This window comes from Grammomys surdaster, unplaced genomic scaffold (genome assembly GCF_004785775.1).
Source record: "Grammomys surdaster isolate TR1022 unplaced genomic scaffold, NIH_TR_1.0 169, whole genome shotgun sequence".
Taxonomy (NCBI): Eukaryota; Metazoa; Chordata; class Mammalia; order Rodentia; family Muridae; genus Grammomys; species Grammomys surdaster.
In genome coordinates this window covers 9,737,148-9,764,795 of record NW_021604617.1, presented here as the reverse complement: position 1 = coordinate 9,764,795, position 27,648 = coordinate 9,737,148, and the positions used below count along the sequence as shown (strand labels likewise).

At 52.9% G+C, this 27,648-nt stretch overlaps 1 protein-coding gene across 1 annotated transcript; it reads right to left on the bottom strand.

Moving 5' to 3' along the window:
- Positions 1–1,405: 1,405 nt before the first annotated feature.
- On the bottom strand, positions 1,406–27,539 carry Tmem63b (transmembrane protein 63B). Its single transcript, XM_028766533.1, has 24 exons — positions 27,426–27,539; positions 20,993–21,175; positions 20,680–20,759; positions 20,407–20,445; positions 19,376–19,466; positions 17,138–17,175; positions 16,039–16,181; positions 15,893–15,944; positions 15,650–15,758; positions 15,085–15,155; positions 11,250–11,330; positions 9,060–9,183; positions 7,751–7,884; positions 7,499–7,636; positions 7,113–7,266; positions 6,444–6,550; positions 6,173–6,259; positions 5,946–6,011; positions 4,748–4,910; positions 4,103–4,208; positions 2,967–3,134; positions 2,693–2,808; positions 2,474–2,554; positions 1,406–2,209 (listed from the first exon to the last, which is right to left on the bottom strand). The coding sequence occupies exons 2-24, from the start codon at positions 21,149–21,151 to the stop codon at positions 2,018–2,020; spliced, it is 2,499 nt and encodes an 832-aa protein (XP_028622366.1). The 5' UTR covers positions 21,152–21,175; positions 27,426–27,539; the 3' UTR covers positions 1,406–2,017.
- Between the last annotated feature and the right edge of the window lie 109 nt (positions 27,540–27,648).

Genomic DNA, 27,648 nt, shown 5'->3' with positions numbered 1-27,648 from the left:
GTCTGTCCTCGGTTAGACAATAGGATTTTCCAGGTAAGGTGTGGTAAGGTAAGGCCTGCTCACCCATAGAGAGAATATGCTTACCAGTACTGAAGAAAATGCTTGCTCCTGGCTCCTCAGTTTCTGCCCATCTGGGAACTGGCCTGGCCACAGTCAGTTGCTCTGAGCACTGGCTCAAAGTGTCTGTGTATTTGTGGTGCAGATGGCATCACCACTGCTAGGGAGGGACCTCGCTTCTGTCCCTGGTGACATTTTCACTGGGGTCTTTGTGCCCTGTACTGGCTGCCCTTTTGCTGTCTCTGCTGGCTTTTTGGTGCCTATAGTTGTTGTTGTTTTTTTTTTTTTTTAAAGAATTATTTATTTCATGTATGAGCCCACTGTAGCTGTCTTCACACATACCAGAAGAGGGCATCAGATCCCACTACAGATGGTTGTGAGCCACCATGCGGTTGCTGGGAATTGAACTCAGAGCCTATTGGAAGAGCAATGCTCTTAACCTCTGAGTCATCTTTCCAGCCCCACCTGTAATTTTTTTTTTCTCCTGGACTCCTCTCTCTGGGAAGCCTACAGCTTATTTTCTCATTTTCTGTATGTTGAAAGATTGAAAATTCCCCAGGCGGTGGTGGCACATGCCTTTAATCCAGCACTTGGGAGGCAGAGGGTGATGAATCTCTCTTTGAGATAGTGAGTTCCAGGATAGCCATGACTACACAGAAAAACCCCGACTCAAACAGACAGGATGAGAAACTGGTCAACGGAGGTCAGGGAATGGTATGTGGGGCTGGCTTTATCTTCATTTGACTAAGGAAACAACTCCAGAGGCTTTCTGGCTCCTGCTGCACACAATGTATTGTGGGTATACACATGGCTGTGCCCTTGCTGAATGGACTGTAGAAAAGCGCTTCGAGGTGAGTTGAGGGTCTTGAGAAGAGCTGGGATGGCTGGAGAATGGAGAGCCCTGGGAATGTACGGGGTTGAGGAAGGCCACCTTGAGGTGCTAGGCAGGGCCCGTTTTCTAAGCCCACACGGAGCAACGATTTTTTTTTTTTTTTTCGAGACAGGGTTTCTCTGTGTAGTCCTGGCTGTCCTGGAACTCACTCTGTAGACCAGGCTGTCCTCGAACTTAGAAATCCGCCTGCCTCTGCCTCCCAAGTGCTGGGATTAAAGGCGCGCGCCACCACCGCCCGGCGGAGCAGAGATTTTTACAGCTTTTCTCTCCTGACCTTTGCGTCTTAGGAATTCTTGGGGTGTTCAGAGCAGAGGGCTGGTATGAGGTGACCGAGCACAGAGGCTCTTCCTGAACACCCCTCTTTAATACAGCTGAAGCTCACTCCGGGACTGCAAACGGTCCTTCTGGGAGGACAGAGGATGAGGTTCCAGGGTGGACCTCCAATCAGACACAAACTCACAGCTTTTGTTTTTATTTTAAAGGAAAACAAAAACAAAAAAAACAACAAACCCAGTGCAAAACCCCATTTTCCAGTGTCAGCCATGCCCCCCGCCCCCCGGGGTCAACCCCTGGCTCAGGCCCGACTCTTTCCTCCCACTGTGCACCTCTTCCTTCTCCTGCATCCCAGAGGGCTGCAGGTTCCAGGTCCCTGGAGGCCCAGATCCAGGGGCGGTGAAGGGGAGGAAAGAGACCGGGGGCTGCTCCCTCTGGTTTTTCCCCAGGCCTCCAGCCATGGCTCCGGGTACCCACCTTGGCTCTCATTAACCCTTTCCTGGCCACTACTGGGTGGTGAGGCTGATCTGGGGGAATTCCCTCCATACCCCTCTTTTGCCCCGGGGCCTGCTCGGGGCTGTTCTCACTGAGGTTGGGGGGGGGGGGCTCCCTCTCTCCCTCCACGGATGGGGAGAGTGGCAAAATCCCCAGGTTTAAATACCTTAATGAAAGCAGGGGATAGGGTAGGAGGAGGGGGCTTTAGTTCTAATAAATTATTAGCGTTTTGTTTTTTTTTTAGTGTCCATGGGGGTGGGGGGAGGGGCAGGGCGTGGCCTCCAGGGCCCCTCCCTCCCCTTACTGGTGAATCTCATTCTCTATGAGGCTGTCCTCGCATGACTGGAAGTCTGTGTCCGTGAGGCCGTCAGGTGGCATCAGCAACTCCTCGTCTTGGGAGGAGGACGATGGGGGCTCATCGCCTGAGCTCCCAGGAGCCCCGTCCCCGTCCCCGTCTCCCTCTGAGTCCTGCAGCACCTGAGCGATGTATTTCTGAAGGAAAAGGAATAGGGGTAAGGTGACTAGCTGTCCATTATGGGTGGGTAGGTGGGGCGGGCAACAAAGTGGGCAGTGCCCCAGGGGACACAGTGGGTAAGAGGAAACCAAGTCTTTTCCATTCTGGTATCCACTGTCATGAGATCTGGTATAGGCTGGCTTTTGTGGAGGGCTACCCGGATTTAGTCTCTGCAGGTCAAAGCCCCATCCCCACCCCCCCACCCCACCCCCCGACCCCAGGCTGCGGAGTAAGGCACTCACCGCAGATTTGGGGACAGCGCCAGCAGTCGGGGGCCGTCCATTACTTCTGGAGCTCACGGCATCTGTCTCTGTGTGTTCAATCTTTAAGGGGTCCAGGGAGAGGGGAGGATACATTCCTGTCTTTAGCCCCGATCATGGCCCAACACCCTCACCACCCCGCCCCTCGCCCCCAGAAAACGTCTGTGGTTACCCACACTCTACCTCTCTCCTGCCCCATACCTTGTAGTTGTGGGCACTGAGGTATTTGAAGTGTCCGAAGCAGACGTGGCAGAGACAGATGACGATGGTGATTACCAGAACAACGAAGGTGAACATAGATGTGGGGGCTAGGAACCCTGGGGTGGGAAGGACAACGGGGTCACCGCCTCCTCCTCCAAGGGGCTCACTACCTCCGATTCCTTCATCCCATCCACACAACCTCACAGAGACCCTTCTTGGCATTCTCTACCCTTCTGTCCCTGCCACCTGACCCGAGCGGGATGGTGGCCCTCACCCGTGCGCATGGTGGAGAAGAAGAGAAGCCAGAAGAGGCAGAGGATGGGTGCAGCCACCACCTGGTTCACAGCCCCCGAGTGGATCTTCTTGTCCAGTTTGGCCGGCAAGTAGGCATAGTAGAGATTGTACCTGTCTACCAGGTGTTTCAGCAGCATGTACATGAGCCCTGAGGAAAGCCAATGGCCCTGACCTCGGAATCAGCGCCCACAGGCCTTGTGTGTCGACCACGGGCTGTCCTGGCCTTCTGAGATAGCTGAGGGGCCGGTCTCTGCTCCTGTCCTGTCCCTCCCTCAGCTCCAGGACAGGGCAGTGCTCCTCGTCCTACCATAGCTGGAAGCTGCAGCTTCTCCCTCATCAGTTCCTTCATCCCGGCAGCCCCCCTTCCCCCATGACGACCACCAGAGAGCCATTCATTTGAGCGAGAAGCCTTTGAAACCCATCTTACGTTTTTCTTCCACCCCGTCCCTAAATAGTTGAGTGTAAACTAAAGGGCAGGTTCTACTTCCCGAAGCCGAGGGAGCTTTAAACAAGGGCGAGGAGGTTAGTTTGAGAGTCTGGAGCCTTCTACAGCCACAGAGGGTGGGTACAGAGTTAGGATGTTACTGGGGAACGTAGAGGCTATGGAGGGGTGGTGGTCCATGAGACACTTAGCTGAACACCTTCTAAGAGGACGAGAGACCTGCCCAAGTTACATGGCTTGCCTGCACTGGGACATGTCTACGAGGTACAAGGACCTAGCCCACTCTGGAAGCCAAGGGATTTTCTTAAATTCTGAAACGTGTGTACAAGTGTATTTGTTGGTATAGGAATGTGTGTATATGTGTCTAACAACTCAGAGGGAGGTATGTTCATGTACACCCAAAGAAAGGCCTCAATGCCAGGAAATACTGCGGAGGTGGGTGGCTTGACTCAGAGACCAGGCATGTCAGGTGGGCCGAATCTTGACAGAACTGCTTTCCCCATCTTCCCCAAGGCCTAGCCCTAGACTGAGCCAGGAACCAGGCGGGAGGCCCGAGGGACCGGTCTCCCAGCCGGGGCCCTGTCCAATCAGGGTGGCCTGCCTTACTAGAGTGGAGCGGGTGAGGCCCTGGGTTCCCCCGAGCAGGGCCCAGGTCCCGGCGCGGCGGTGCCTACCGAAGGGCACGATGATGGGGCAGGTGATACTGTAGGTCATGACCACCGTGAAGACGCACATCATCCAAGCGTAGGCTGCGCCAAACTGGAACTCGTAGGCCTGATGCTGGGGGGGACATGGGCAGGAGGGTGGCTCAGGGTGGAGGGGATAGGCTGCAGGAATGCAGGGCAGGCAGGAGGTGGCCAGGAGCTCTAGGGCTGGGGATGAAGCCATTGGGAGTGAGGGACCTAATGTGGGGGTGGTGCATGGGACAGCGAAGCAGGTGGGAGGAGGGGGCTGTGGCTGAGAGGGAAGCCAGGCAGGGCAGTGATGGGACATGGGCAGGTGGGGGCAAAAGTTGAGCGGACTAGGGGACGGGTTCTCCAGCGCCCTCTTGTGGAATGAGGGCAGAGGGACCCTAGATCAAGGGAGCTACACCTCTCCCAACTCCAAGCACGTAACACTATGCTCTCCGAACTCAAGGATCTCTTACACACCTATGTCCACCCATAGCTATATGTGTGGGGAAACTGAGGCTTCAGATGGGAACTAAAGTCCCTAAGTCCCAGCATCCTTATGCCCACCACCCGAGCCTGACTGCTGCTGTTTCTGGTTAGGCCACCAGAGGGCGCTGTGCGTGTTGCCGCTGCCCTAGGCGGCCATACCCGCTTCACGTTGCGTCTTTCAGCGGCGGAGCGCGCCAGGCAGAGCCGGATCATGTACATGAGTAGGCCTGGGATGCGCAGCAGGTCCATGGCGTTACCGATAAAGGCTGAGGCAATGACGTAGTTCACGAAGAAAGCGCCGTTGTCGGGCAGGAACACACACCTGCGGGCAGCAGGTGCTCCAGCACTGCACCCTTGGGGTGACCTGGTAGCTGTCTGCCCACTGCTAGCATGACAGCACCCCATGCTCTCACCCTCTGTTGCCTCCTCTACATAAAGACTCCCGGCTTAGACTCCCAATACCTATGCCCTAGTCCTTCCACAGTGTGAATCCCAGAATATCAAAATAACAAAGCCAGCCCAGATGCATACCCTGAATACCAGCCAGCTCAGAGACCTACCTAGACGGCATGCCCTGAAAACATCCAAGCTGAGAGTTCAAGGCCATAAAAGGTCACCAGCGTGTGCAGCAAATAACTGCTGAGACCTCCACAGAAAATTCTGACTCTGGCTCTCCTACAGGAGAGCCTCAGACTCCCTCCCCAACAGCTTCAGAAACCCTGAGGTATCTTTCGTGTGTGAGTGTGTGTGTGTGTGTGTGTGTGGGGGGGGCAGAATGACAAGAACCAGAGAGTTCCTAAGTCCAAGACAGTCACAGACAACTCCAGCAAGAGCCTGGAGCCTGAGACTATGAGAGCCACAGTATGCATCCAAGCTAGTCCCTAACGGGGACTGCCACATTAGCATCCTCAGCTGAGCCCAGAGCTGGCTACTCAGTGGTCAGTCTAAGAGACCTCAGTAGACAGAGGTATGAGTTCTAGTGACCCTCAGGGACACTCTGGGAGTCCCCAAGTCACCTCCAGATAACGACCAAGTTCCCACTACAAATACTTCTCCCATCTCCTTGGAGAAATTCAAGACTCCTACAGCAGTCCTAGAATAGGGGCCTGGGTCCCTATAGAACCCCCAAATGTGAGCTCTGAAGACTTAAATCTAGCTTGAACATGTGCTCAGCTGTTCAGGTGCACTCCTGATCACGAGCCCCAACACTCGTTTCATCCAAGTACCCAATACCCCGAGGGCCAACTTTTGGATAACCCAGGACACTCATGATGTTAACCCCACCCCTCACAGCTGGAAGCTTGGTGACATCCACCCTTGTTATTTTTCTCTTTCCCCAAGTGTCCTCATCACTCACTCAAACCGAATAGCTGCTTCAGCCAGGAATTTCTTGTCAAAGAGCCAGCGGAAGAAGAGGTCTAGGCTGTAGGAAGAAGGACGGGAGCCGGCATGGGGCAGGGCACCTGTGCAGAGGGTCTGCCACGAGCCTCTGGGGAAGCCTGGGACAGGTAGGCTTCTGGTCCGGTAGCTCTCTTCTTATCATGAGCACCCACCCCGGCTCCCACTCGGTCCCCTGGCGCTTACCTGCTCAGCCCCAGGGAGGGCAGAAGCAGCACCATGAAGATTAGGAAGGTGTAGCACTTGTGCATGGTGGTCCTGTTCTCCCCGGAGCTAGGAGGGTAGTGGCAGAGCACAGGCAGAGGTCACAGCAGGCCGACCCACACTGGAACAGTGCCCCGGGAGGCTCCTCTGGGTGGTGGGGACTTCTCTAGGGGAGAGGACAGGGCCCCGGGCAGGGAACCTTCAGACCAAAGGGCTGCCCCGAGACCCGGTGGGTGGAGTGTGGGTAGCTCACCGTGTCCAGTGAGCTTCAAAGAAGGCAGAGTAGTAGACAATGGTGGGGAGGAGAGCCGAGAAGCACCACAGAAGCAGCGTAGGGAAAAACTGGGTGATGATGGGATTCTGTAGGGGACAGGGAGTGTCAAGCACAGACGGGCAGGTGGGTGGGTCTACAAGTTCACAACTTCTGGAGGGCCGGGTGAGGGCAGAGGCTGGGGTTGTGAGAACGACTTCCTAGGCGAATGATGTTGACAGTGAGCATGTGCCGCACACCTACTGTGTGCCAAGCACTTGTGCATGTTCTACATGCTAAACCTCATGACCATGACACTGGCTCATTTCTCCAATCCGTCAACTGAGGAAGCACGGACGTGACAGTGTGGTCAGCTAGAGAGCGGCGGGGATTTGGTTTGGACTGGGGTCTGCATCGTATCTACTGTGTTCCTGAGGACTGAGCTTCAAAGAAACATACTCTCAACACAGCAGGAGGGTAGAGGAGGCCAAGCGGCCGTGGGTGCAACCTACTGTCATCTGGGCGGCCTGGAGCTTCATGCCGAAGCACCCCAAAGGAGCTAGGCTGGAGCACCCAGAATCAGAGAACTATGCTAGGGATGAGGGGGAGGGATGCCGCCTGGCACTGATGCTCGGGGCATATCCTGGAGGGCTGGGCAGGCATGGGCCTCACATTGAGGTACTCCACAGGCTTGGTGACGTTGAACTTGTCCATGGTGGTGATGATGATGGCCGGGGTGGTGAGGAAGAAGAGCAGAATGAAGAGGACCACATTGATGACCAGGCAGCGCAGCCACCAGATGAAGCCTCGGATGGAGAGGTGCTCCCTGGGGAGGCGGGGGAGGAGTCGCTCTGAAGACATTGGAATCTTCCAGGGAACCGCCCTTCAGTTTGTAAGCAGCCCCGCCCCCCCCCCCCCGCCCCCCCCCCCCCCCCCCCCCGCTCAAGAGGTGCTCCCTGGGGAGGTGGAGGAGGGGCCGCTCGCTCTGAAGATCGTGGAACCTTCCGGGAACCCGCCCCTCATTCTGTAAGCAGCCCCGTCCCACCCCAGCGGCTCACCAGTAGATGTTCTGAGGGTCGGGGGCATAGGTCACAGTCCAGTTGGAGATATGCAGCGCCTCACTGCAGGAGGAGGCGCGCGGCTCCCCACGGCAGGCACAGCCCTGGCATTTGCACACGTTGAAGTCCTTTAGGATGCTAGGGAAACAGGTACTTATTACTTCAGTCCCAACTGGGGTCCCTAGCGGGGACTACAGGGCCCCGTGAGAGGGTGAGGGTGGGGGGGGCGACAGTGTGTGGGGGGGAGCTCACATGGCCGTGATGGTTTCATTGTGGAAGGTGACAAAGGCCATTCCCAGAGGCTTCTCGTTCACCTTCTCCTTCTCCCGCCTGTAGTCTTCCTTCAGCCTCTGCTCCAGCTTGGTGTAGTACTCGATGGCCTCCACCTGCAGGTGGCAGGGCCAGGGGCTCTGCTCAGAGCTGGGGGGCACCCACAGCCTCAGCCAGGATCAGTCCATGCTCCCTGACGCTGTCTCGTATGTATGAGTCACTCTGTCCTTGTTCTGATCTCACAAGGTGGGCACAATGGGAAGCCAAGGAGCAGGGTAACTAATGAACTTATTAAAAGTGGAGGGCGGTGGTGGCGCACGCCTTTAATCCCAGCACTTGGGAGGCAGAGGCAGGTGGATTTCTGAGTTCGAAGAAACTCTCTTGAAGCCTGGTCTACAGAGTGAGTTCCAGGACAGCCAGGGCTACACAGAGAAACCCTGTCTTGACACTCCCCTCCCCAAAAAGAAAGTGGAGAGGACTGAAGAGGTGGCTCAGTGGTTAAGAGCACTAGCTACTCTTCCAGAGGTCCTGAGTTTAATTCCCAGCACCCACATAGTGGCTCACAACTATCTGTAATAGGATCCTATGCCCTCTTCTGGTGTGTCTGAAGACAGCTACAGTGTACTCACATACATAAAATGAATAAATAAATCTTAAAAAAAAAAAAAAGGCGGAGTATGACCCTGAACTTCCTGCCTGTGCCTCCTGAGTGTTGGGATTACAGACATGTGCCATGGCTGATTTACATGGTACTGGGGATCAAACCCATGGCCTTGTATATGCTAAGCCAGCACTGAACGACACCCCAGCCCCCTGCCCCCTGCTATGCTTGCCTAATCTATGGGTTTAAAAGTTATCACAAACAGGACAGACCAAACAGTGAGAACAGGGGCTTCAAGGGCTGACAAGATGGCTCAGTGAATAAAAGGAGCTTGCCACCAAACTCTGATGACCAGAGTTGAGCTACAGAATCCACGGGGTGGAGAGAACTATCACAAGCTGCTCTCTGACTTCCATATATGCCCCACGGTACACCCTCCCCACATAAAGATAATATTTAAAGAAAGATTTGGGGTTTTATGGACTCTGGAGGCAGTTGGAGGCTTGCTGGGATGGGACCCATGCCTTCTTTCTCTAGGAGTCTCTTTACCTGTGGGTCTAACTGTCTACCACATTTGTCCTGAGGTAGGGGCTGTGACTACCCTGGGGCATCCATGTCTACTGAAACCTGCCCAGACCTCCCCAGCCTTGCCAGGGACTCCGGCCACTCAGCAGCCAGCCCACACGGTACCTGTTCGCAGCCTCGAACCACACAGCAGCAGAGGTGGCCGCATGGTTTGGGGTTGATCATGGCGGGTACATTTTCTTTGCTCTGCAGGTTCGTGAAGTAGAGTTTCCCCCGCTCAGCCTTCTTCCTGTGGGATCGGGGGCCAGTAGTCACCCACTGCTTAGTGTCTGGGACTGGCTGGGAGGTAAGGGAAGGAACTAATCTTGGGGGCTGGGGGTCACAAAGAAACCCAAAGCTTCTTAAACTGTGGGGCCACAATGTGGGATCACATAACTGGATGTGAGGGTATTGGAAGAATCAGGCCACGGTCAAATGTTTCTGAAAATGCAACCACCACGGATTAACTCAACAGAAACACATCAGGAACCTGAGATACTTCTAGCAGACCTTGCCTGTATTGCAGCAAGCAACTCCACGGCAGCTTGGTTCTGAACACAGTATGCCTGGTTTGCGTGGCCTACGCCACCAAGCCCGCAACTGTTGCCAGAAACGGTCTGGTTCAGGGTCAAGACTGTGTTAATGAGCTGTAGTGATTCTGCCATACATACAAAGCTTTTTGTTCTTGTAGAAAATGATGGTTTAACTGTGGAAAACAAAGGGTTAATATTTTCCTAATGTCATTTCTCTTTGGTATTGTGTATGACAAACACATCCATCCACCTTAGGAGTACGCTCTCATCTTTGTGCTATGTGTGTTCCTCGGCGTATACATGTTCATGTACGTGTGCAAATGTATATGTGTGTGTATATGTATACATGGGAACAAGAGGTTGACGTGGGATGTGTCCCTTGATTGTTCTACAAGTTACATTTTGTTTGTTTGGTTTTGTGTTTGAAACAGAGTCTTTCTGCACAGCCCTGGCTATCTTGGAACTCACTATGTAAACCAGGCTGGCCTTAAGTCAGAGCTGACTGTCTCTGCCTCCCAGTGGGTCACCATGTCACTGCATCTTAGTTTTTGAGGCAAGGTTTCTCAGTGAATCTGGAGCTCATAAATCTGGCCAGACCAAATAAGTCTCAGGGATTGCCTGTCTCTGCCCCCAGCACACCAGGGTTCTAGCTGTACATGGAGATTACCCTGTACGCAAGAGTTGGAGACTCCAACACAGGTCCTTACTCTTCTATGACAAATGCTGCAGGCACTGACCCATTTTTCCCAGCCAGGTCTTTTCATATAATAATAATAATAATAATAATTAATAATAATATGATTATTATTAATAATAAGATTATTAAGATTGTATGAGGACTAAGGAATGCTTTAAAAATGAGTGTGTGTGCATGCACGCATACATATTTGGGGAGGCCAGAGGGTAACTCAGGTACTATCCTCATTCTGGGTACCCACCTCCTTTGATGTAGGGTCTCTTGCCTGTGTTTCGCCAGCACAGTGGTCACAAGTGTGTGCCATGACACATGAGACTTTTACATGGGTGCTGGGGAATAACCCTAGGTCCTTGCTCCTCAGGGCAAGTTCTTTGCCAACTCAGCCAGCCCGCCAGCCTGCCAGTCCTAGGAATTTTTAAAAATTTCTTTCTTTTCTTCTGAGGGATGGGGGTGAGACAGTGTTTCCTCTGTGTAGCCTTGGCTGCCCTGGAACTCAATCTGTAGATCAGGCTGGCCTCAGACTCAGAGATCCGCCTGCCTCTGAGTGCTGGGACTAAAGGTGTGCGCCACTACCTGTCTAAGAGAAATCTTATGATTTATTCTCTTTAATGTTCGGCTTGTATTTCTATTTATGTGCCTACAGGCCTGATGTCATGTAAAATTTTCTCAGGTGCAGAGGGCTTGGGGGTGGATAAGACTTAAGAAAGCTTGCTTTAGCTCAGTCCCCAAGGGCAGGGGCTGTCCTGTTAGTGGGCTTGTTTAGCCTGTTCGGCTCAGCCACAGTTCCATCCAAGGGTCTCCTTGCCCATTTCTGGAGAGCCAGTTCTTGTAGCCTGCCATAAATTTCTCATACTGTAGCTAAAGAGGGTTAAGTCCTTAACTAGGTGGGGACCACAGACCTTCCCCTCTTGCAACGTACGCTAAGCTCCAGGCCTTGGAAGCAACAGAGACTCCCAAGGTCTAGTCATATTCAAAATGCCCCCAAACCACCTGACAGGGAGGCCCTGTTCCTACAAGGAGGCCAAGAGCCCCTCCACGACGAGCAGAGGACCCTGGGTGGCACCCTCCCTGTCCCCAACCCGGTACCTCTCGGCGTCAAGGAACATGAGACGAGCCACGTTGTAACAGGGCCGGGCTTCCAGAACTGTGCAGTTGGGGTAGGCCTCCCTGAAACACAGGCAGCTGTCATGCCCTGCAGGGCCCCATCCACACGCCTGCCCTCACTCCCATCCAGAACGCCAGCATTTCAACATCCCAGCTTACCCACCCTCAGCCTACAGTGCTCAAGAATGGAGCTTTGAAGTCCTTACACTAGGAGTGGGGACTGGGTGCAGGTATACATGGGGCCTGTGTGAAGGCAGCAGGTGCTGAGAGCCCAGCTGTGTGAGGGTACTGCTGTGTGGGGCTAGGGAGGCCAAGGCTGTGGTCTGATTCTTGTCCAGGGCTGTAAACTTGAGGTGCACAGAAACTGTTTCTAGTTACAGGCTGTTTTCTTTGCCCTGTTCCCAGAAGTCCTGGTCCGGATCTAACACTTGGCCTTGACTTTGGATTTACGCCAACCAATCTTGGCCCAACAACAAGAAGACACTGATCCTGGAGCAGATCTCTAACCCTGGCCATGACCCAGACCCAGGGCTGACCTTCACCCTCGACCCCTGAAAGACAGACTGATAGGGCTGGCTGCCCGGCCTCGCTGGCACTGGCTCCGGGGAGCATTCACAACAATGCTGATCCACCTAGCAGTGCCCTTCCCATCCGACTGCAACCTGACCCAGTCCTTAATCTCAACTGAGTTCCCATCTTTTTGATGTTGTATTAAAATTTAATGAGAGGCCACCAAGTATTTGAGACATGTATGATAAAGTTCCTCAACAGCAAGACGAATGACGCAAACTCATGAGAATTTAGAAAGTCGAAGGTGGCCCAGGGTCCTTGAAAATGAACTTGCCAGGTGGCCACAGCTCTACCCGTCATGGCTCTTTGAACTTCCTCTTTGGGAGGTTACGTTCTCACCCTCACACGGGATTAAGGGCAAATCCTTTAAAGCTAAGTCTCCTTCTTTTGGGGTGGTTCTCTACTCCACAAGGTCCCTAAACCTGGACCAGGAGCCTCTGAGCACTGATGTCTGCTCCAGAGCTCAGTGTGGACAAGGGCTGGCTGCTAATCCTCACACGAGTCCTCCTCTGTAACAGCCTGCCCACAGTAAGCGCTCAGCACAGTCAGTGCCATGGATGAAAGGCTGACTTCATCCCACTCACCTCAAAGCCCCAGGGTCTAAACGAAGACCAGATCCTCTTGACACCTGCTTTTCGAGTGAGTACCACAGAGTTTTAACCACAGGCTATTTTCTTAAACAAAATTAGAACTAACCCTGAAGCACCAGCCTGACCGTTTGTCTCCCACAGCACATCACAGAGCTGACCGGGAGGGTACACTCCTCCGCTCTAATGTGTTCTAATGTGAGGTTCCCTGTCACACATCCCCCTTCCTCACTCAGGACGGCACCTTAGCACCCCCACAAGGTGAGATCCTCTGACTCCTAGGACTAAGGGAAGGAAGATATCTGGTTTGTTTACTGCTGTTATACTGAGCCCTTGCCCAGAGCAGGTCACTAGAGGTCTGCATCAGGACATGTCAATGGAAGCTGGTAACTGTCCAACTGGACAAAATGTCACTCGACCCTGAGCACACACTAGTCCCCCTCTCAACCTAGTGTGCCCTTACGCTGATGTAAGCTTGAACTCCAAGTCATTCCCTCAGCCTGTTTTGTAAGCTGTATGAGGGCAGGACTTGCTTCTAAAATATCTATGCCTACATGCAGAAGATGTTCAATATGTGTATGTCACATGCGTAAGCACCCACCCATCAGTTATCAGTGTTTAGCTCCAGATCCCTGTGACACAGCTCTGGAATGTGACCTGACCAGATACTGCCTCTGATCCTGCTGAGATACAACGGCTGACGGGATGACAAAGTGACCTGCTCCAGGACAATGACCGAACGCTGATTTGGACCAATAGCAGCAGACCTGGACCTCAAGAGTAAACCTGGGGAGGGGCTGGTGAGATGGCTCAGTGGTTAAGAGCACTGACTGCTCTTCCAGAGGTCCTGAGTTCAAATCCCAGCAACCACATGGTGGCTCACAACCATCTGCAATGAGATCTGATGCCCTCTTGTGGGGTGTCTGAAGACAGCTACAGTGTACTTACATTAAAATAAATAAATAAATAAATAGTTTGCCGGGCGGTGGTGGCGCACGCCTTTAATCCCAGCACTTGGGAGGCAGAGACAGGCGGATTTCTGAGTTCGAGGCCAGCCTGGTCTACAGAGTGAGTTCCAGGACAGCCAGAACTACACAGAGAAACCCTGCCTCGAAAAACCAAAAAAAAAAAAAAAAAAAGAATAAACCTGGGGCTGGAGGGATGTCCTTCCAGAGGACCAGACTTGATCCCTAACACCCACACGGCCACTCACAGCCACATCATCTGTCTTCTGGCATCACAGGTACCACATCTACATGGTACACAGGCATACATAGTCAAACACCCATACACATAAAATAAAAACAAGTAAAACTCAAAAAGAGAAAAGAAAGAATAAACCCCGAATCCATCTGAACCTTGAGCTTCGATTCAGACCAGTAATGTCCCTTGACATGACCACTGGCTGATTCCTAATCTGGGTCATGGATTAACTTGTCCCTTGTCATATCCACTGGCTGGTTCCTAATCTGGGTCATGGACTGACTTGTCCCTTGTCATACCCACTGGCTGGTTCCTAATCTGGGTCACGGATTGACTTGGACCAATCTCAGTTGAGACTGTTGACTAGCTCCTACAGTTGACCTCTATGTGACCCTTGAGCCTGGGTGACTTTTCATTCGTCTTCTGCTATAGTAACTCAGAGAGTTTGGCAATAAACGAATCGAAGTATGCAGGACCTCTAATTCTGTGTGCAGTGTCTCTACAGCAGGACCTCTAATTCTGTGTGCAGTGTCTCTACAGCAGGACCTCTAATTCTGTGTGCACACCATCCATCTCCCGTGTCTCTACAGCAGGATCTCTAATTCTGTGTGCACACCATCCGTCTCCCCATGTCTCCACAGCAGGACCTCTAATTCTGTGTGCACACCGTCCGTCTCCCGTGTCTCTACAGCAGGACCTCTAATTCTGTGTGCACACCGTCCGTGTCCCCGTGTCTCCACAGCAGGACCTCTAATTCTGTGTGCACACCGTCCATCTCCCTATGTCACTCTGGCTACCCTGAACCTCTCTTATAGAACAGGCTGGCCTTGAACTCACAGAGATCCACTTGCCTTTGACTCCCACGTATTAGGATTAAAGGTGTGAGCCACCACACCTGGCAGCTCTTTACTCTCTACCCCATGGACTCAGTACCCAGATACCTGAACTGCAGAGCCAGAGACGCTAAAAGATGCCACCACAGTCCATAGCTTTCCCACAACATCTGTATATGCACCAAGTAAGTGCTGCTGGTAATTTTGAGGAAGCTGCCACCTCAGGACCCTGGGCCAACCACCCATGACCCAGTCCAAGGCAGAGGATGAAACAAATGTCACGGGCGGCACTCTTCAGGAGTCCCTCCTATTTCTTTCATTTGCTAATTATTATTATTAGTTTTTGAAAGTGCTCGGGATCAAACCCAAGGCCTTGTACATGCTAAACATGGGCTGTATCCTGAGTGACCTCCTCAGCCCTCTCCAATTCTCCAAGGGGCTGGCTGTCACTCAGTGAAAGTGGGAGACCAGCCCGGCTTGGCATGTGAGAGGTCCTCCTTGATCCGCTCCCCTCAGACTGGGCCTCCCACGGCTGAGTATGGGTCCAGGGGTGCCAAGATGTTCTTGGGGCTAAGGGACAGGTAAGGGTCTACAGGCCTGAGGTGGGATGGGCCGTTTACTCACTCAAAATGTTTCTTGATTTTTTCTGACTCTGCATATTTGGAGATTCCATTGATGAAAAGAGTCCGCTTGACCTGGGAAAGAGGGAAGCGGGCTTGTCTTCCTGTGGGCGGGCTCTAGAAGAGCCAGAGGATACAGGCAGAGGCTAGGGGATGGAGCAGGCCTTAGGAACCGGTCAGGCCTCAGCGGAGGGTTTATAATAGAAGCCAAATGGAAGAGCCATGAGGTGGCTGTTCTTTGAGGGGGTCTCAGGAGTCACTAGGTGGGTGGACACTCAGAACCTTGAGGACCTTGCACAGTGACTAGCATTTGGTCCAGGCTGGGTAAACAGCTGTAGAAGCTCAAGGAATATTTCTACCATCCTCATCAAGTGAGATAACAATACAATCATCTGACTGACTCTACCACCAGCCACAGTCATTTCCCCAGGGTCATGCTCAGCATGAGAAGGGACAGGCATGGCCTGCCCAGGACCTCTGAAGAGGCATCCTTATCCCGTGTGTGCGTAGGAGGGAATCTGGGTAGCCCCAACTTTACGGCGGCCACCCTGAGGGCTGCACTTCCTCACCAGATCGTCTTCCTTGTAGCGCATCTTAGAGGTGTGTCTCCGCATGCTGTAGACCGTGAGCAGCAGGTACAGGAAGGCGAAGGAGGTATGCAGCCAGAGGAGGTTATTCCTGTGGGAAGCACAGGACACATGGGTCACTGCATCAGCAGGGTCTACCTCAGCTGTGTCCATCTGTCTTTGCAGCCTCCTGTCTCTTGCTTCTCCCTCTAGACCCCAGCCTACTGCAGAACTGCCCAGACTCACCCTGATTTCAAGTTGGCAATGGTGGTTCTCCCGAAGCTGTAGGCATTGTTCTCTGGAAGGCGGGAAGGAGAAGGGGATGGTGGAGGGGGGGGGTCAGAACGGACGCCCTCTGCCCCTTCTACTCCAGCCGCCTGGCCCTCACTGACCTAGCAGGTCCCCTGAGAAGTTGACAGGCAGCACGATGCCTACGGAGAGGACGCCCACGACGACCAGCAACCCAATGATGTGTCTTTGGAAGGACAGGTAGTGCACAGCGTCGCCCCCACACTTGTCCCGGATCTCATCGTCCCTGTAGCCCACCAGAGGCAGACAGAAGATGCTGGTTAAGAACAGCAGACGGAAGACTGGAACCGGCCTGTCCCACCCCCAGTCACCCTAGTCAGCCCTGCTGATGGGGCAGCAATGGGGTTGAGACAGACTTCCCATCCCGATTTCCTGGGAGGAAGGGAGAAGGGAAAAGAAGGGGAAGGAGAGGAGGAGGAGCAGGAAAAGGAAAAGGAGGAGGAGGAGGAAGAAGAAATGAAAGAGGAAGAGGAGGGAGAGGAAAAGGAGGAGGAAGAAGAGGAGGAGGACGAATCCAAGTTTTAGCAAAAAGAAGAGCAAGAGAAGAGAAAGCAAGATTGGGAATGGAGATGAAAAGACAGCAAGATGGAAGACAGAAATGGGAGGGGCAAGAAGGAGGGATGTTTTGGGAGGAGGTTGGGACGTGGGCAGCAGCTCCTTCTAGGGCCTTAAGGCCACCAGGGCTGAGCACCCATGGTCAAGGGCCCAGAGCATGGTTAGGGCCCAGTGCTGACCTGTCCCAGCTCTCTGCCTTTCTCAGCGCTCACTGTCTGCCTGTGGACTCTGGCTGGACCTCCTGAGTTCTGCCTGCTGGCTGCTGACTCCTGCCTGCGGCTGCCTGGCTGCTTCCAGCCTGCCTGGTGCCCCCACCTACTGGCTGCACAGAGGCTGAGGTGGGGGCTCTGGACTCTGGTCTCAATCAAGCTGTGGCCAGGGCTGGTAGACCAGGCACGGCTGATCTTGTGCAGGGTGTCACAGAGGAGATGGTGGGTCAGAATAAGCATTCGGGGGGTTCAGCAGAGGCTGGGCCCCCATTGCCTGGCCTCTTGGAGTAGGGCATAGGGTACTGTGATGCTAGGAGCCCTAAGGCCCTCAAAGCTGCTGGCCTCAGTTTTGGAGGGAGGTGACAGGTGTTGAGGTTTCTGTCTCTTTCTCGTTAGAGTGTGCAGACCATTCACTTACTTTATCCTGAAGATGGCTGTCAGCCAGGAACAGAAGCCCTGGGGAAACAGAGGGAACAGAACTGGAGATCCCAGCCTAACAACCTGACTCCACTTCCTTTATCTCCACCCATCAGGTTCTCAGAATCACCTCCAGCCTGTCATCACGAGGACACAGCTCCTATACCCACCCCAGGACCACCACAGATGTGTCTGGGAGAGCATCTGCCTAGTATGAGTGATACCTTGGTCTCTATCTCATGAGTGGGGAAGAGGGGGATAGCTCAGTCCGTAAAGTGCTTGCCTTGCAAGCAAAAAGACCAGAGTTCAATCCCTGGGTCTTACAGAAAACAAAAACAGGGTGTGGTGGTGCACACTCCCAGTCCAGGGGAGGCAGAGACAGATGGATCTCTGGGGTTCATTGGACAGACAGGTTATCCTACTAGGAAGCCATAGGTCCCAGTTAAAGACCCCGTCTTGAAAAACCAAGTGGGCCTGTCCAGATGGCTCATAAAAGTCCCTGCTGCCAAGTCTGATAACTGGAGCTTGATCTCTGGAATCTAACATGGTGGGAGGAGAGAAATGGCTTGCCCAAGCTGTCTTCTGTCCTCCAGATACACAGCTTAGTGTGTGCACAAGTATGCATGTGCATCACGGTGAGTAAATAAACACAAAACAAACCAAAAAAAAAAACCAAGGTTACTACCTGAGGAACAACAGTCAAATGTGACTGCTGTTCTTTCCATGTACCTATATACATGTGTGCACACGCATGCGTGTACACGTGCATGCACACACACACACACACACACACAAATCTGGAGATGAAGATAACTTCAAAACCCTGAGGTTCTATGGGCCAGATGGGGATGGGGTTCAAGGAAGGTACTGGGATCTAATAATGAGAGTTTGCGGGCTTGCAGGATGGCTCAGAAGGTAAAGGTGCTTGCAGCAAAACCTGGTGACCCGAGTTCAAGTCTAGGGACCCACATGGTGGAAGGAGAGAGTCAGTTTCTGAAAGTCGTCCTCTGACCTCCACACATACAATGTACACATATCCACATTCATATGTGCATGTATGGGAAACATATCCACAAACTTACATAAATAAATTAATTAAATTTAAAAAATAGGGCTGATAAGATGGGTTACTCAGCAAAGGCAAAGGTACTTGTTGCCAAGGTTGACGACCAGATCCTGTAAGTGGTCCTCTGATCTCACACACGTGCTTCTTGTATATGGGTGAGTGGGAGTGCACAAGCACATGAGCACACACACACACACACACACACACACGTACACGCATGCACAAAGTAAAAATATTTAAAAATAAACAATCATGACTTACAAGAACAGAGAAGTTTGCTACGCTGCCTAAGCTCCAGCCTGTCTCCCAGTCCACCTTGGGGGGACCAAAATCAAGGGTCCCTGGGCCACAGATCTCTCCCTGTCCTCCTCTCAGTCCTGCTTAGAAAGAGGGCCCACCCTACCTTCTACCAAGAGAAGGTCCATGTCTAGTACAGGATGTGAGAATGTGCCTTCTGACCGAGATGCAGGACTGGTTACCTGAGCTCCATTCAAGTCTGGGGGCCATCTGGACACCTGTCTGGCAGGGACGATCCCTGTAGCTTGCCACATACCCTGTGAGTCTCAGGAAGCTGACGCCTATCTCTGCTAAGGCTGCTGCAGGAGCCCCAGCCCAAACGAGACTGACCAGGGCCACCCCAGACTGTGAGGATTAGCATTCTGTGCACCTGATCTGATGGAAAGAGGTCTGGGGACTGTTGTGGCCTGTCATGTCTGAAGGGGCTGCTCAGTCAGCATTAACCCGCCGGCAAGACACCAGGTCCCTATGTGCACGGATGCCAGACGGCAAGCTCTGTATAGCACGACAGTGTCTAAGTCTTACTGCATTAAACCCTCAAGGCTTATTACAGTTTCTAAAACCACATCAAAGAAAAAGGGCGTTATAATCAATGGTGTCTAAGTTTTACTGCACAGACCTTTGAGGCTCATGGTTTCTAAAGCCACGTTCAAAGAAAAAAGGAGTTTTCGTCAATAGTGGAGGTGGGCATCAAACTCGACTGTGGCAGACACAGTCTGGAACTGACAAACGTTAGAGGCTCCAGGCCTGTGCTGCAAGAGCTCCAGGCCTACTGATGTACTCTGAGCCTTAGCAAGTCACTCCCTCTGCTGAGAGTCCACACTAATGTCCTTGACCTTACGGCAGTGTACCCAAGGAAATCGGGAGGACACTCACATTGTCCCTTTGGTCAAAGTCGACAGAGCTGGAGACAGAGGTGAGTCGTTCATACCGGTCATGACTGTCCCCATGCATAGCTGATGCCACACTGGGGGTGGGGAGACAGAGCAGAAGAAGGTGAGCGGGGGGAGTGCGGGCCTCAGAGGACCAGCTATGAGCACCCAGAGGGACTAAAGAAGGCACAGAAAGCGCAGAGGCTGAAGCAAGAGTGATCTCCCCCTACCCATTCCTCCCTCGAACATGTCTACTTGAGGGGTCACTGTTGGTGGGCCTTATTAGAGAGGGTGTCTTCATCACTGCCCAGAATAAAGAAGCAAGAATGTTAGAGGTCCCTGCAGTTCCAAAGATGACCAGCAGGGGGAGTGGGAGGTAGGCAACAGAAACACTATTACCCCCCCCCCCCCCCAAAGCAAAAGGGAAGTGAAGGAAAGCAGGGACCAGAAGAACCAATGAGGGTGGCAAAACTGGAAGATGTCTCTTGGGCAGGACCCTCCCCTCGGTTTCCCTGAGCCACTAGCTGCCACAGCTCCAATTCCAGTCCTACGGACAGAGACCACAAGGAGTCAAAAAGGCCACAAATGGGGGGCTCCTTGGGCAAAGCCCAGGCCAGGCCTCCGACGGAGCAAGAAACCCTGAAATATGAAGAACTAGCTGTTAGGGGATGGGAAGCTGTCGGTGACACCCGATCTTGTCTCTGCATCACTGTGCTGGATTGTCTAGGGAGTTCCCGGAGGACGGTCCCTCGGCCCTGCCAGTGAAGGCTAAGAACGCAGGGGTATACAAGAGGGGATTTTCTTAGGCAGGGAGCCTAAGAGGAGGAACTGAACCGGGAAGGGCAGAGACAAGCTGAGGAGGCCCCTGCGCTGCAAAGCACACCGCGCCTGCGTTAATCTGAAACATGAGTCTGCAGAGGAGAGAACTGCAAAAGAGAAAACCAGCACCCGGAGTGAGGAGAAGAGAAGAAGCATGAAAAAGAAGAAAAAAGAGAGCAGGTTTAGTGTGGATGAGGGGGCTGGTGCCCCACATACTATTCCTGTTCCACTCGCTCTCTCTCCTGCCGGCGACGCCTGGGGACAGAGAACAGAAAGGATTAGGTGTGACGGATGAGAATCCCTGGGGACCAGTGTGGGACAGAGGCCTGACTAAAGGTCCTCACACCATCCCATGTTGGCCTAGGGTCTACTAGTCCCTCTCCATCCCCCAACAGAGGGGAGGGGAGAAGGCTGGTGTTCCCTGAAGGCATCGTGGAACGCAATTTTTGTGTGCAGAGCGAAGGGAGACAGACCCGGGCTCTTTCTTACCTGTCTGCATCTGTCACCAAGGCCAGCCGCCCGTAGTCCCAAGCCACCTTCCGGAGGATAGAGAATAAGAACAGGAGGGCCTGAGGGCAAAGGGGGAGCAAGTGGAACAGCTGTGTGCAGCCAGGGGTCAGGAACAAAGGGGTCAGAACTTAACTTAAAAGCAAGGACCCTGGCTTAGATGAACGGTCAGTAGTTAGAAAGTGACAATCCCTCTTTCTTGGTTAGGTCTGAGGAGGTGGGCTGGGGTCCGAGGTGGAGGATATTTGCAGGGGATGTCTGGGGCCCAGGTGGGGGACAGTTTGGGATCACTCACAAGGAAGCACATGAAGTCCAGAGCCAGCACGGTAGGGACTCCCCCAAAGGGCAGGCCCTGTAGGACAGTGCTGCGGATACGGGCACTGTAGCAGTAGTCCTTCGGGTTGCTGCTGTTGAGGGCCGCGGTGCCCAGTGTGGCCAGCAAGAACGGCAGCATGGCTGCTACTGCCGCATGGTCCTCCTGGGCAGAGGGCAAGTCAGTCAGCGGGGTTCATCCCTTCCCCACCCTGGCCTAGCAAGATGGGTACAGGGAGGGCTGACCAGCTGCCTCAGTGGGTAGAAACTCTGCTCGTGAGACATAAGAGCCTAGAGAAGAGACGAGCGTATCACACGGATTTACTTCATGGCCCTCTGGCTGTGATTCTACCCTAGGTTAGCGCAGCACACCCTGATCCTAATGGGGAGAACAGCTTCACCCCCAACTTACAGAGAATCTCTCCTAAGCAGAAGTGAGGTGGGGTGGGCACTGGAGAGGTGTTCAGAGGTTAAGAGCTTTGTTGCTCTTCTAGAGAGCTTGGGTTGGGTTCCTAGCACCCACATGGAGACTCACATCATAATTTCAGTTTCCAGGGAATACAATGCCTTCTTTTGAACTCTGCAGGCACTAGGCATGCATGTGGTACACACACATATGTATGTATGCATGCATGCATGCATGCATGCAGATAAAAACTCATACATATAAAGCGATAGAGATACATTTTAAAATGATGGGTAGAGGCCTGACCCTATGCCAGAGAATAAGAATCCAGAGCCAACATTCTGCTCTTCTCAGAAGAGGCCCTAAATTCAATCTCTGTAATCATAATAAATGAATGAAGAATTAAAGGGGCGGGGGGAGACTCCTCTGCCTTTTGGCTAAGTTCAAGCGAAAAATATGAAAAGAAAACCAGAATGATCAAATGCGCTTAGAGTTTTTAATTCTGTTAACCTCCTCCACACAACCACCTTCTAAACAGATGTTCAGCATCAGAGCTGCTCCTGTATCCTCGGAGCGACCAATGGGCTGGAAGGCAGGTAAAAGAGCCAACCGTCAGGGTCTATGTCACCACGACGGCCCCAGCCACATCTGCTTTTCTCCACCACATTTCCAACCCAGCTTTCCTCCCTTCTCTTCAACTAGCTGTACAAGGGGAAACAGAGGGGTGTAAGGACTACAACTCCCAGAATGCTGTGCTTCTGTCTACAGAGCAGAGCAGGCTGGGAATGCTGTGCCCTTCAGCCAGCTTTTCCATTGGCAAAAGAGAGGGAAGAGTGGGCGAGGCCTCTAAAGGCCCCCAGCAACCACTGTACTACTGTCTTGCCCGGTGCCTGCCTGGTGCCCTGCCACAGCCTTTGTGCTCTGAGTGGATGAAGGGCAGGAGAGGAGGGAAGGGAAAGTCAGTTGGAGCCCTGGGCTCTGGAAGTGCTTGGGGACAAAGCTGAGCAGGGCCCTGAGGAGGTTCCCAGGCTGGAGAAAGTGTGACTGCAGCAGAGACAGTTACAACAGCAGCATAGCTCCCCCTGGCCCTACTCAGGGGCCCCTGGGGGCCCCTTCTGCTGACAACATGGACGGTCTGCCTGGGGGAGGGTCCCAAGGGAAGAAAGGCAATCAGACAAAGAGAGAGAACAACAAATCTAGAAGAGATGACTAGCAAGTTGGAAACCACTGTCTGTCCCTCAGCCCCCTAGGGTGTCCTAGCAGCCCTGGAGTACCCTCATCCCATTCAAACATTCAATCACACAGGGCAGGAGCTAGGCGCTCTCTAGGAGGACATGAGCATTGTTTGTGTGTTTCTCTTGGTCCAAAGGAGTCTCTGCAAAGGCTGGTTCAGGACAGAGCAGAAAATAACTCCCGGCATGTGTTCTACAGGCTCCTCTTTCCGGTCCAAAGTTGCCTTTAAAAACACATGGGTTTAATCATTGTAGCAAGTACTAGTTATCTAGTGTCCATTGTTTTAAGAATAACAATATATGGGTCTCCAGCCCTAGCTCAGCAGACGACAGCGCTGGCTTCTCTTGAAGACAACAAGGGTTCAATTCCCAGGGTAGGCCGCTAACATCTGTTAACTCCAGCTCTGATACCCTCTCTGGCCTCTGCTGGTACTGCACCCACATGGTACACAGACACATACAAGCAAAACACTCCTACACATAAAATAAATATCAAATCTTTTAAAACAAAAGAATAACATACATGGCTGCATTTAACCCTCAAACGTCTTGTGAGTTGTATCACTGTCACTAAAGATGTGAATACAGGGCTGAGAAAGGTTAAGTACTTTCTCACAAGGTCTCACTACCAGTAAAATGATGGAAGCTGGAATGCAAACCTAAAACAGCTTCTACCTAAGCTGGGACCCTTCTCAGAACAGGGGCGCTTTGCTGACAGGCCTAGAACAGATGAAGATGTAGCTGGGCCCCACTCTTCTAATTTGTAACAAAGAATCACAGAGAGGTAAAAATGTATCCACAGTCCGGAACCCGGCACTGTCTCTGTCTCTCACCAAGTCTCTTTACGGAGCCTAGACCGATCTCCAACTTAAGATCCTTTGTAAATACTGAAGTTTCATAAATAAAATGTTTATTATTTGTTCTTGGGCCAGTGAATACAAGAGCAGTCCACACATATGTTCAGATATGTAAATGTGGTCATATGTGTGTCTGTCTGAATAGGGTGCTAGATAACTACATGACAGTGTGCAGAAATAAAGGGACCTGTGGTCTCTGAATGGAGGAGTGTGTGTGTGTCTGTCTGTCTGTCTGTCTGTCTGTGTCTCAGTGTATAAATTAAGATACACAGACGCTGAGGCGCCAGGACAGGTCAAAGGTGGGTATAGGTATTTTGGGGAGGGAGGCTCTGATTAGCCCTTCCTCCCCCACCTTTTTATTCCCCCTTTGATACAAAGTCTCCCGTACTGCAGACGGGCTATAGTCTTGCTATGAAGCTGTGGATGACCTTAAATCCTATCTCTACTTCCCAAGTGCTGGAAAGCCAAACGAGGGCTGCCCGCATGCTAAGCACGTTACCAAACATGCTACATCCCCAGTCCTAACTTCTCTGAACTCCAGGAACTTCGGTGCCTGTTCCCACCCACTGTCCAAACTCTTTTAATGTCATCCTCCCGCTCCTGTCTTCTCTACTCTGAAGGAAGATGGGACACTCTGGGAGCTTCTACAAGATGTGGTTCTGTTACAGTGGGTGAGAGCTCCCCAGGATAGAACTGCACAGATCCTCCCCTGCACCCAAGGCAAGCAAGGCACACCCAGATCACCCATCCACAGGAAGGAAATAGGGACACAGAGAAGGGGGTGGAGCCCAGGAAGGTCACAGGGCAGGTGAGAGGTGGAGTCGGGCCGTGGCTTTGCTAGTTGACAGGGTGACTTCGAGCTCTTTAGGGGTGGGGTTGCTGGGCTGTGTCATCCAGGGCAACTGCCTTCAAATCCAGCCTAGCACTGGGGAGCCGAGCGGAGGGCAGCATGCCTGGGGATAGTTGAAGCAGGCGAAGGTTCTCCCTATCAGACTCAGCCAGCTGGGAGAGCATTTCTCTAGTTGGATACTAGAAGTTGGTAATGTATAGAAATGAGGACTTTAGCTTAACCAAATCAAGGTTGGCATTTCACTAACAAAAACTCTGTTATAGGTTAGAAGTTATTTTTTGCTTGCTTGTTTATTTTCCTTGTAGAGTTCAGGGCTTCTTTGGATTCTTACAGTGCGTAAGAAATTAACTCTTAGTATGCCATCTGAGCCTCAGTCTTCCAATCTGTAACAAATACCAATGGCTTTGCTTGGCTTTGGTGGAACTCTGGGAAAGGCAAAGGTGTAGCCATTGTATCTATAGGCAGGCCCCCATTCCACATCTCTTCAGAATCTAGCTATATAGCCTAGGCTGGGCTCCAAGTCAAGACACACATATACTCCACCACACCTGGCCTGCCTCACTTTTATTCTGTCCCCAGCATTACTTCACTAATCACTTTGTAAATGTTGCTATTTGCCACCCCTCACAACTCCAACAGGCCACTGATGCACAGAGACAGCAAATAACCTGGGGAAGGTCACACAGCACTCTGTGATAGATCCAGAGGTAAGCCCAGGCATTTTGCTGCTCCTGCCAATAGGAGAGTCCACTAGCAGGGCTCTAAGGGCTGTCAGCACCAGCTCTGAAGAATGCCATGCTCTAAATCTACAGGTCTGCCTTTTTTCTTGCACATAACTGATCCTTGACTCAGGTGTGGGGTTTGTGGGTTCAAGTTCTGAGGCAGAGGTAGAGGACCAAGGGCCATAAGGTGAAACACATTTGGCTTTTATTCTGGAAGGGGTACTCAACCAGCTCAAGTCCTTCACCTATAAAACGAGACAATAATTCAGCCCCGTGGCTGCTTGAAAGATTAAATAAAATTAAAAACAAACCAAAACAACACAAACTACCAAAACTCTAGTTCATAGCTCTTAAAACAAGCAAGCAAGCAAGCAAGCAAGCAAGCAAGCAAGCAAACAAAAACCATCACAAAAAAAGGACCAGCTGTTGAAGGCAAGCATTCTGGTATACACCTGGAAGACCGAGGCAGGAAGATTAGGAGTTCAAGGCTAGCCTCGGCTAAATGACATCTCATCTCAAACAAAATAAAACACACAATCATCTGTTATTAATAAGACATAGACTCCAAGAGGCTGTTTTAGTGGAGGAAGGCTGGTTAAGACCAAAATAAAACATATAATTTCATGACAGGAATACAATAGAACTCTTCAGTGAGGAGAAGGGGGCTTCCTCTATACTAAGGACTCTGTCACCAAGTCCTAGAATGTGCCCCCACCCACTTGCAGTAGGTAGGGTGGGACTCCAGAGGAGATCGATAGGTCAGGAAGTTCAGAGACGTGAACCCATTATAAACGATCAACTGTCAGGCAGAGTGCCAGGCTATTTACCTGCATTAAACTACTGGATCCCAAAGACGCACCTCGGAAGGAGGTGGTAATAACTCCTCACACTTTTAGATAGAAACAGAGGTTCAGATTGGTTAAGTAACTTGACAAGGTCGCACAGCTCAAGAACAGCAGAGCCAGGATTTGAACCCGGTTTTCTGTTACTCTGCTGTACTTGGAAGGAATTTGTACCGATGCCAAAAAGGGGTTCTTAGCTACTTATCACCCATCTTCTGCCTCAAAACATCCCCACCCACCTACTCGCTCACTCACTGGCCAAGACTTCAACAGCAGGCCCCGGCATGTGCTACCTGGAACATGCCAGGACGTAGACCCTTTGGTACCCCGGAGGACAAAGGTGCTGCCAGTATACCCACCACCTGAGCCTGGCAGCCACTCCCCTTCCCCTGCTCTCACATATCATCTGGAAGGCAGAGGACTGTGGGCCCCTCTTCAGGAGGTGTTGGGTACAATCTCATTCATCCCGGACTGCTGCAGACCGGGAGGAGGTTCAGGGTCAGGGAGTGGTACTAGGTAGGGAGCAGAGCCCCAAGCCCCTCTGAGCAACGGGCCGCCAGACTTCCGATCAGGGGACCAAGGCGGGTGGCAACACAAACCTCCAAGGGCAGCCAGCCCCTCTGACCTCTCTTTCCCACTTCCCGGGCATCCTTGTTTTTTTCTGGGCAACACAACGACAAGCTTTGGGACAGTCCGCACCAGGCGGTCAAGACGGCCGGGAGGGACAAAGCGCGCCCCCTCCCCCTCAATAGGGCCTTTGCCTACTCCGGATCCGGGTCTGAATCTTCTCCCCACCGCACCCTCCAACGCAGGCCCGGGCGGCTCATGAATGAACTGCTCTGTGTGGGGCGCAGGAGAGGACATGCTCCCCGGGCCGGCCGCCCTCTCCAGCCGGCAGATCAGTCCTCACCGGGGCTGGGGCAGCCACTCGTCTGGTGCTAGCACCCTCGAGCCCTGCCCTTTGCCCAAGCCTGGACCCCTTGTTTGAGGCCAGCTTCGTCCCCAACAACAAGAATAAAAAAAAAAGAGAGAGACCGAGGGCATCGGACTTGGCGACCCTAGAATGCAAAACTCGGGGGCGGAGGCGGGTGGTTCCCTTCAGCGGCGCCGGCGGCTGGGGAGTAGCTGGGACCCGAGGAGGGCCGTGCAGGGGGCCGCGCACCTGAACGGAGCAGGTGGAACTAGAGTGGCACTCGAGGGCCGGGACAGAGGGGTCCCACCCCTTGGGATATTCCAGCGGGGCGGGGGCACAGGACGGCGCACATCTGGAGCCCCGACAGGGGTGGGAGGACTCACATCTGGCCAGGGACGGTGCGGGTTTGGGGACAAAGCGTGCCTCCGTTGGGTCCCGTGGGGCCCGGGCACCTCTGGGTCCCGCAGGAGGTGGAAGGGAGGGAACGCGCAGCTGAGTCCCGGTGCTTTTATTTTTTTCCCCCTCTTCCTTGGGGTGGTGGGTGAGAGCCTAGGAGCCAAGTAAGGGGTGCTGGGGAGGGGTCCGCGTACTCACCCCTAGGCGCAGACTCGGCTCCGACTCGGGAGCCCCGGCTCCGGGCGGGGCGGGGCTGGGGAGGGGGAGGGGGAGTCGCCGGGCGGCTTGAGCTCTGGGCTCCTGCGGCGGCCGCGGCAGCGCGTGGGGGAGGGGGAGCCGGAGGAGGGAGGGAGAGGGGGACGAGGGCGGGGCTCCCGCAGGACCCGCCCCCACGCCGCACACGTAGAAAGTGCGCGCGCAC

Excerpts from the sequence above, each read along its gene's own strand:
- Tmem63b (XM_028766533.1), bottom strand. The coding sequence starts at position 21,151 with ATGCTGCCGTTCTTGCTGGCCACACTGGGCACCGCGGCCCTCAACAGC. Across the intron at positions 11,331-15,084 it reads AAAATCAAGAAACATTTTGA|GGAGGCCTACCCCAACTGCA; the intron begins GTGAGTAAACGG and ends CCTGTGTTTCAG. Across the intron at positions 2,555-2,692 it reads TCAGTGCCCACAACTACAAG|ATTGAACACACAGAGACAGA; the intron begins GTATGGGGCAGG and ends GACCCCTTAAAG.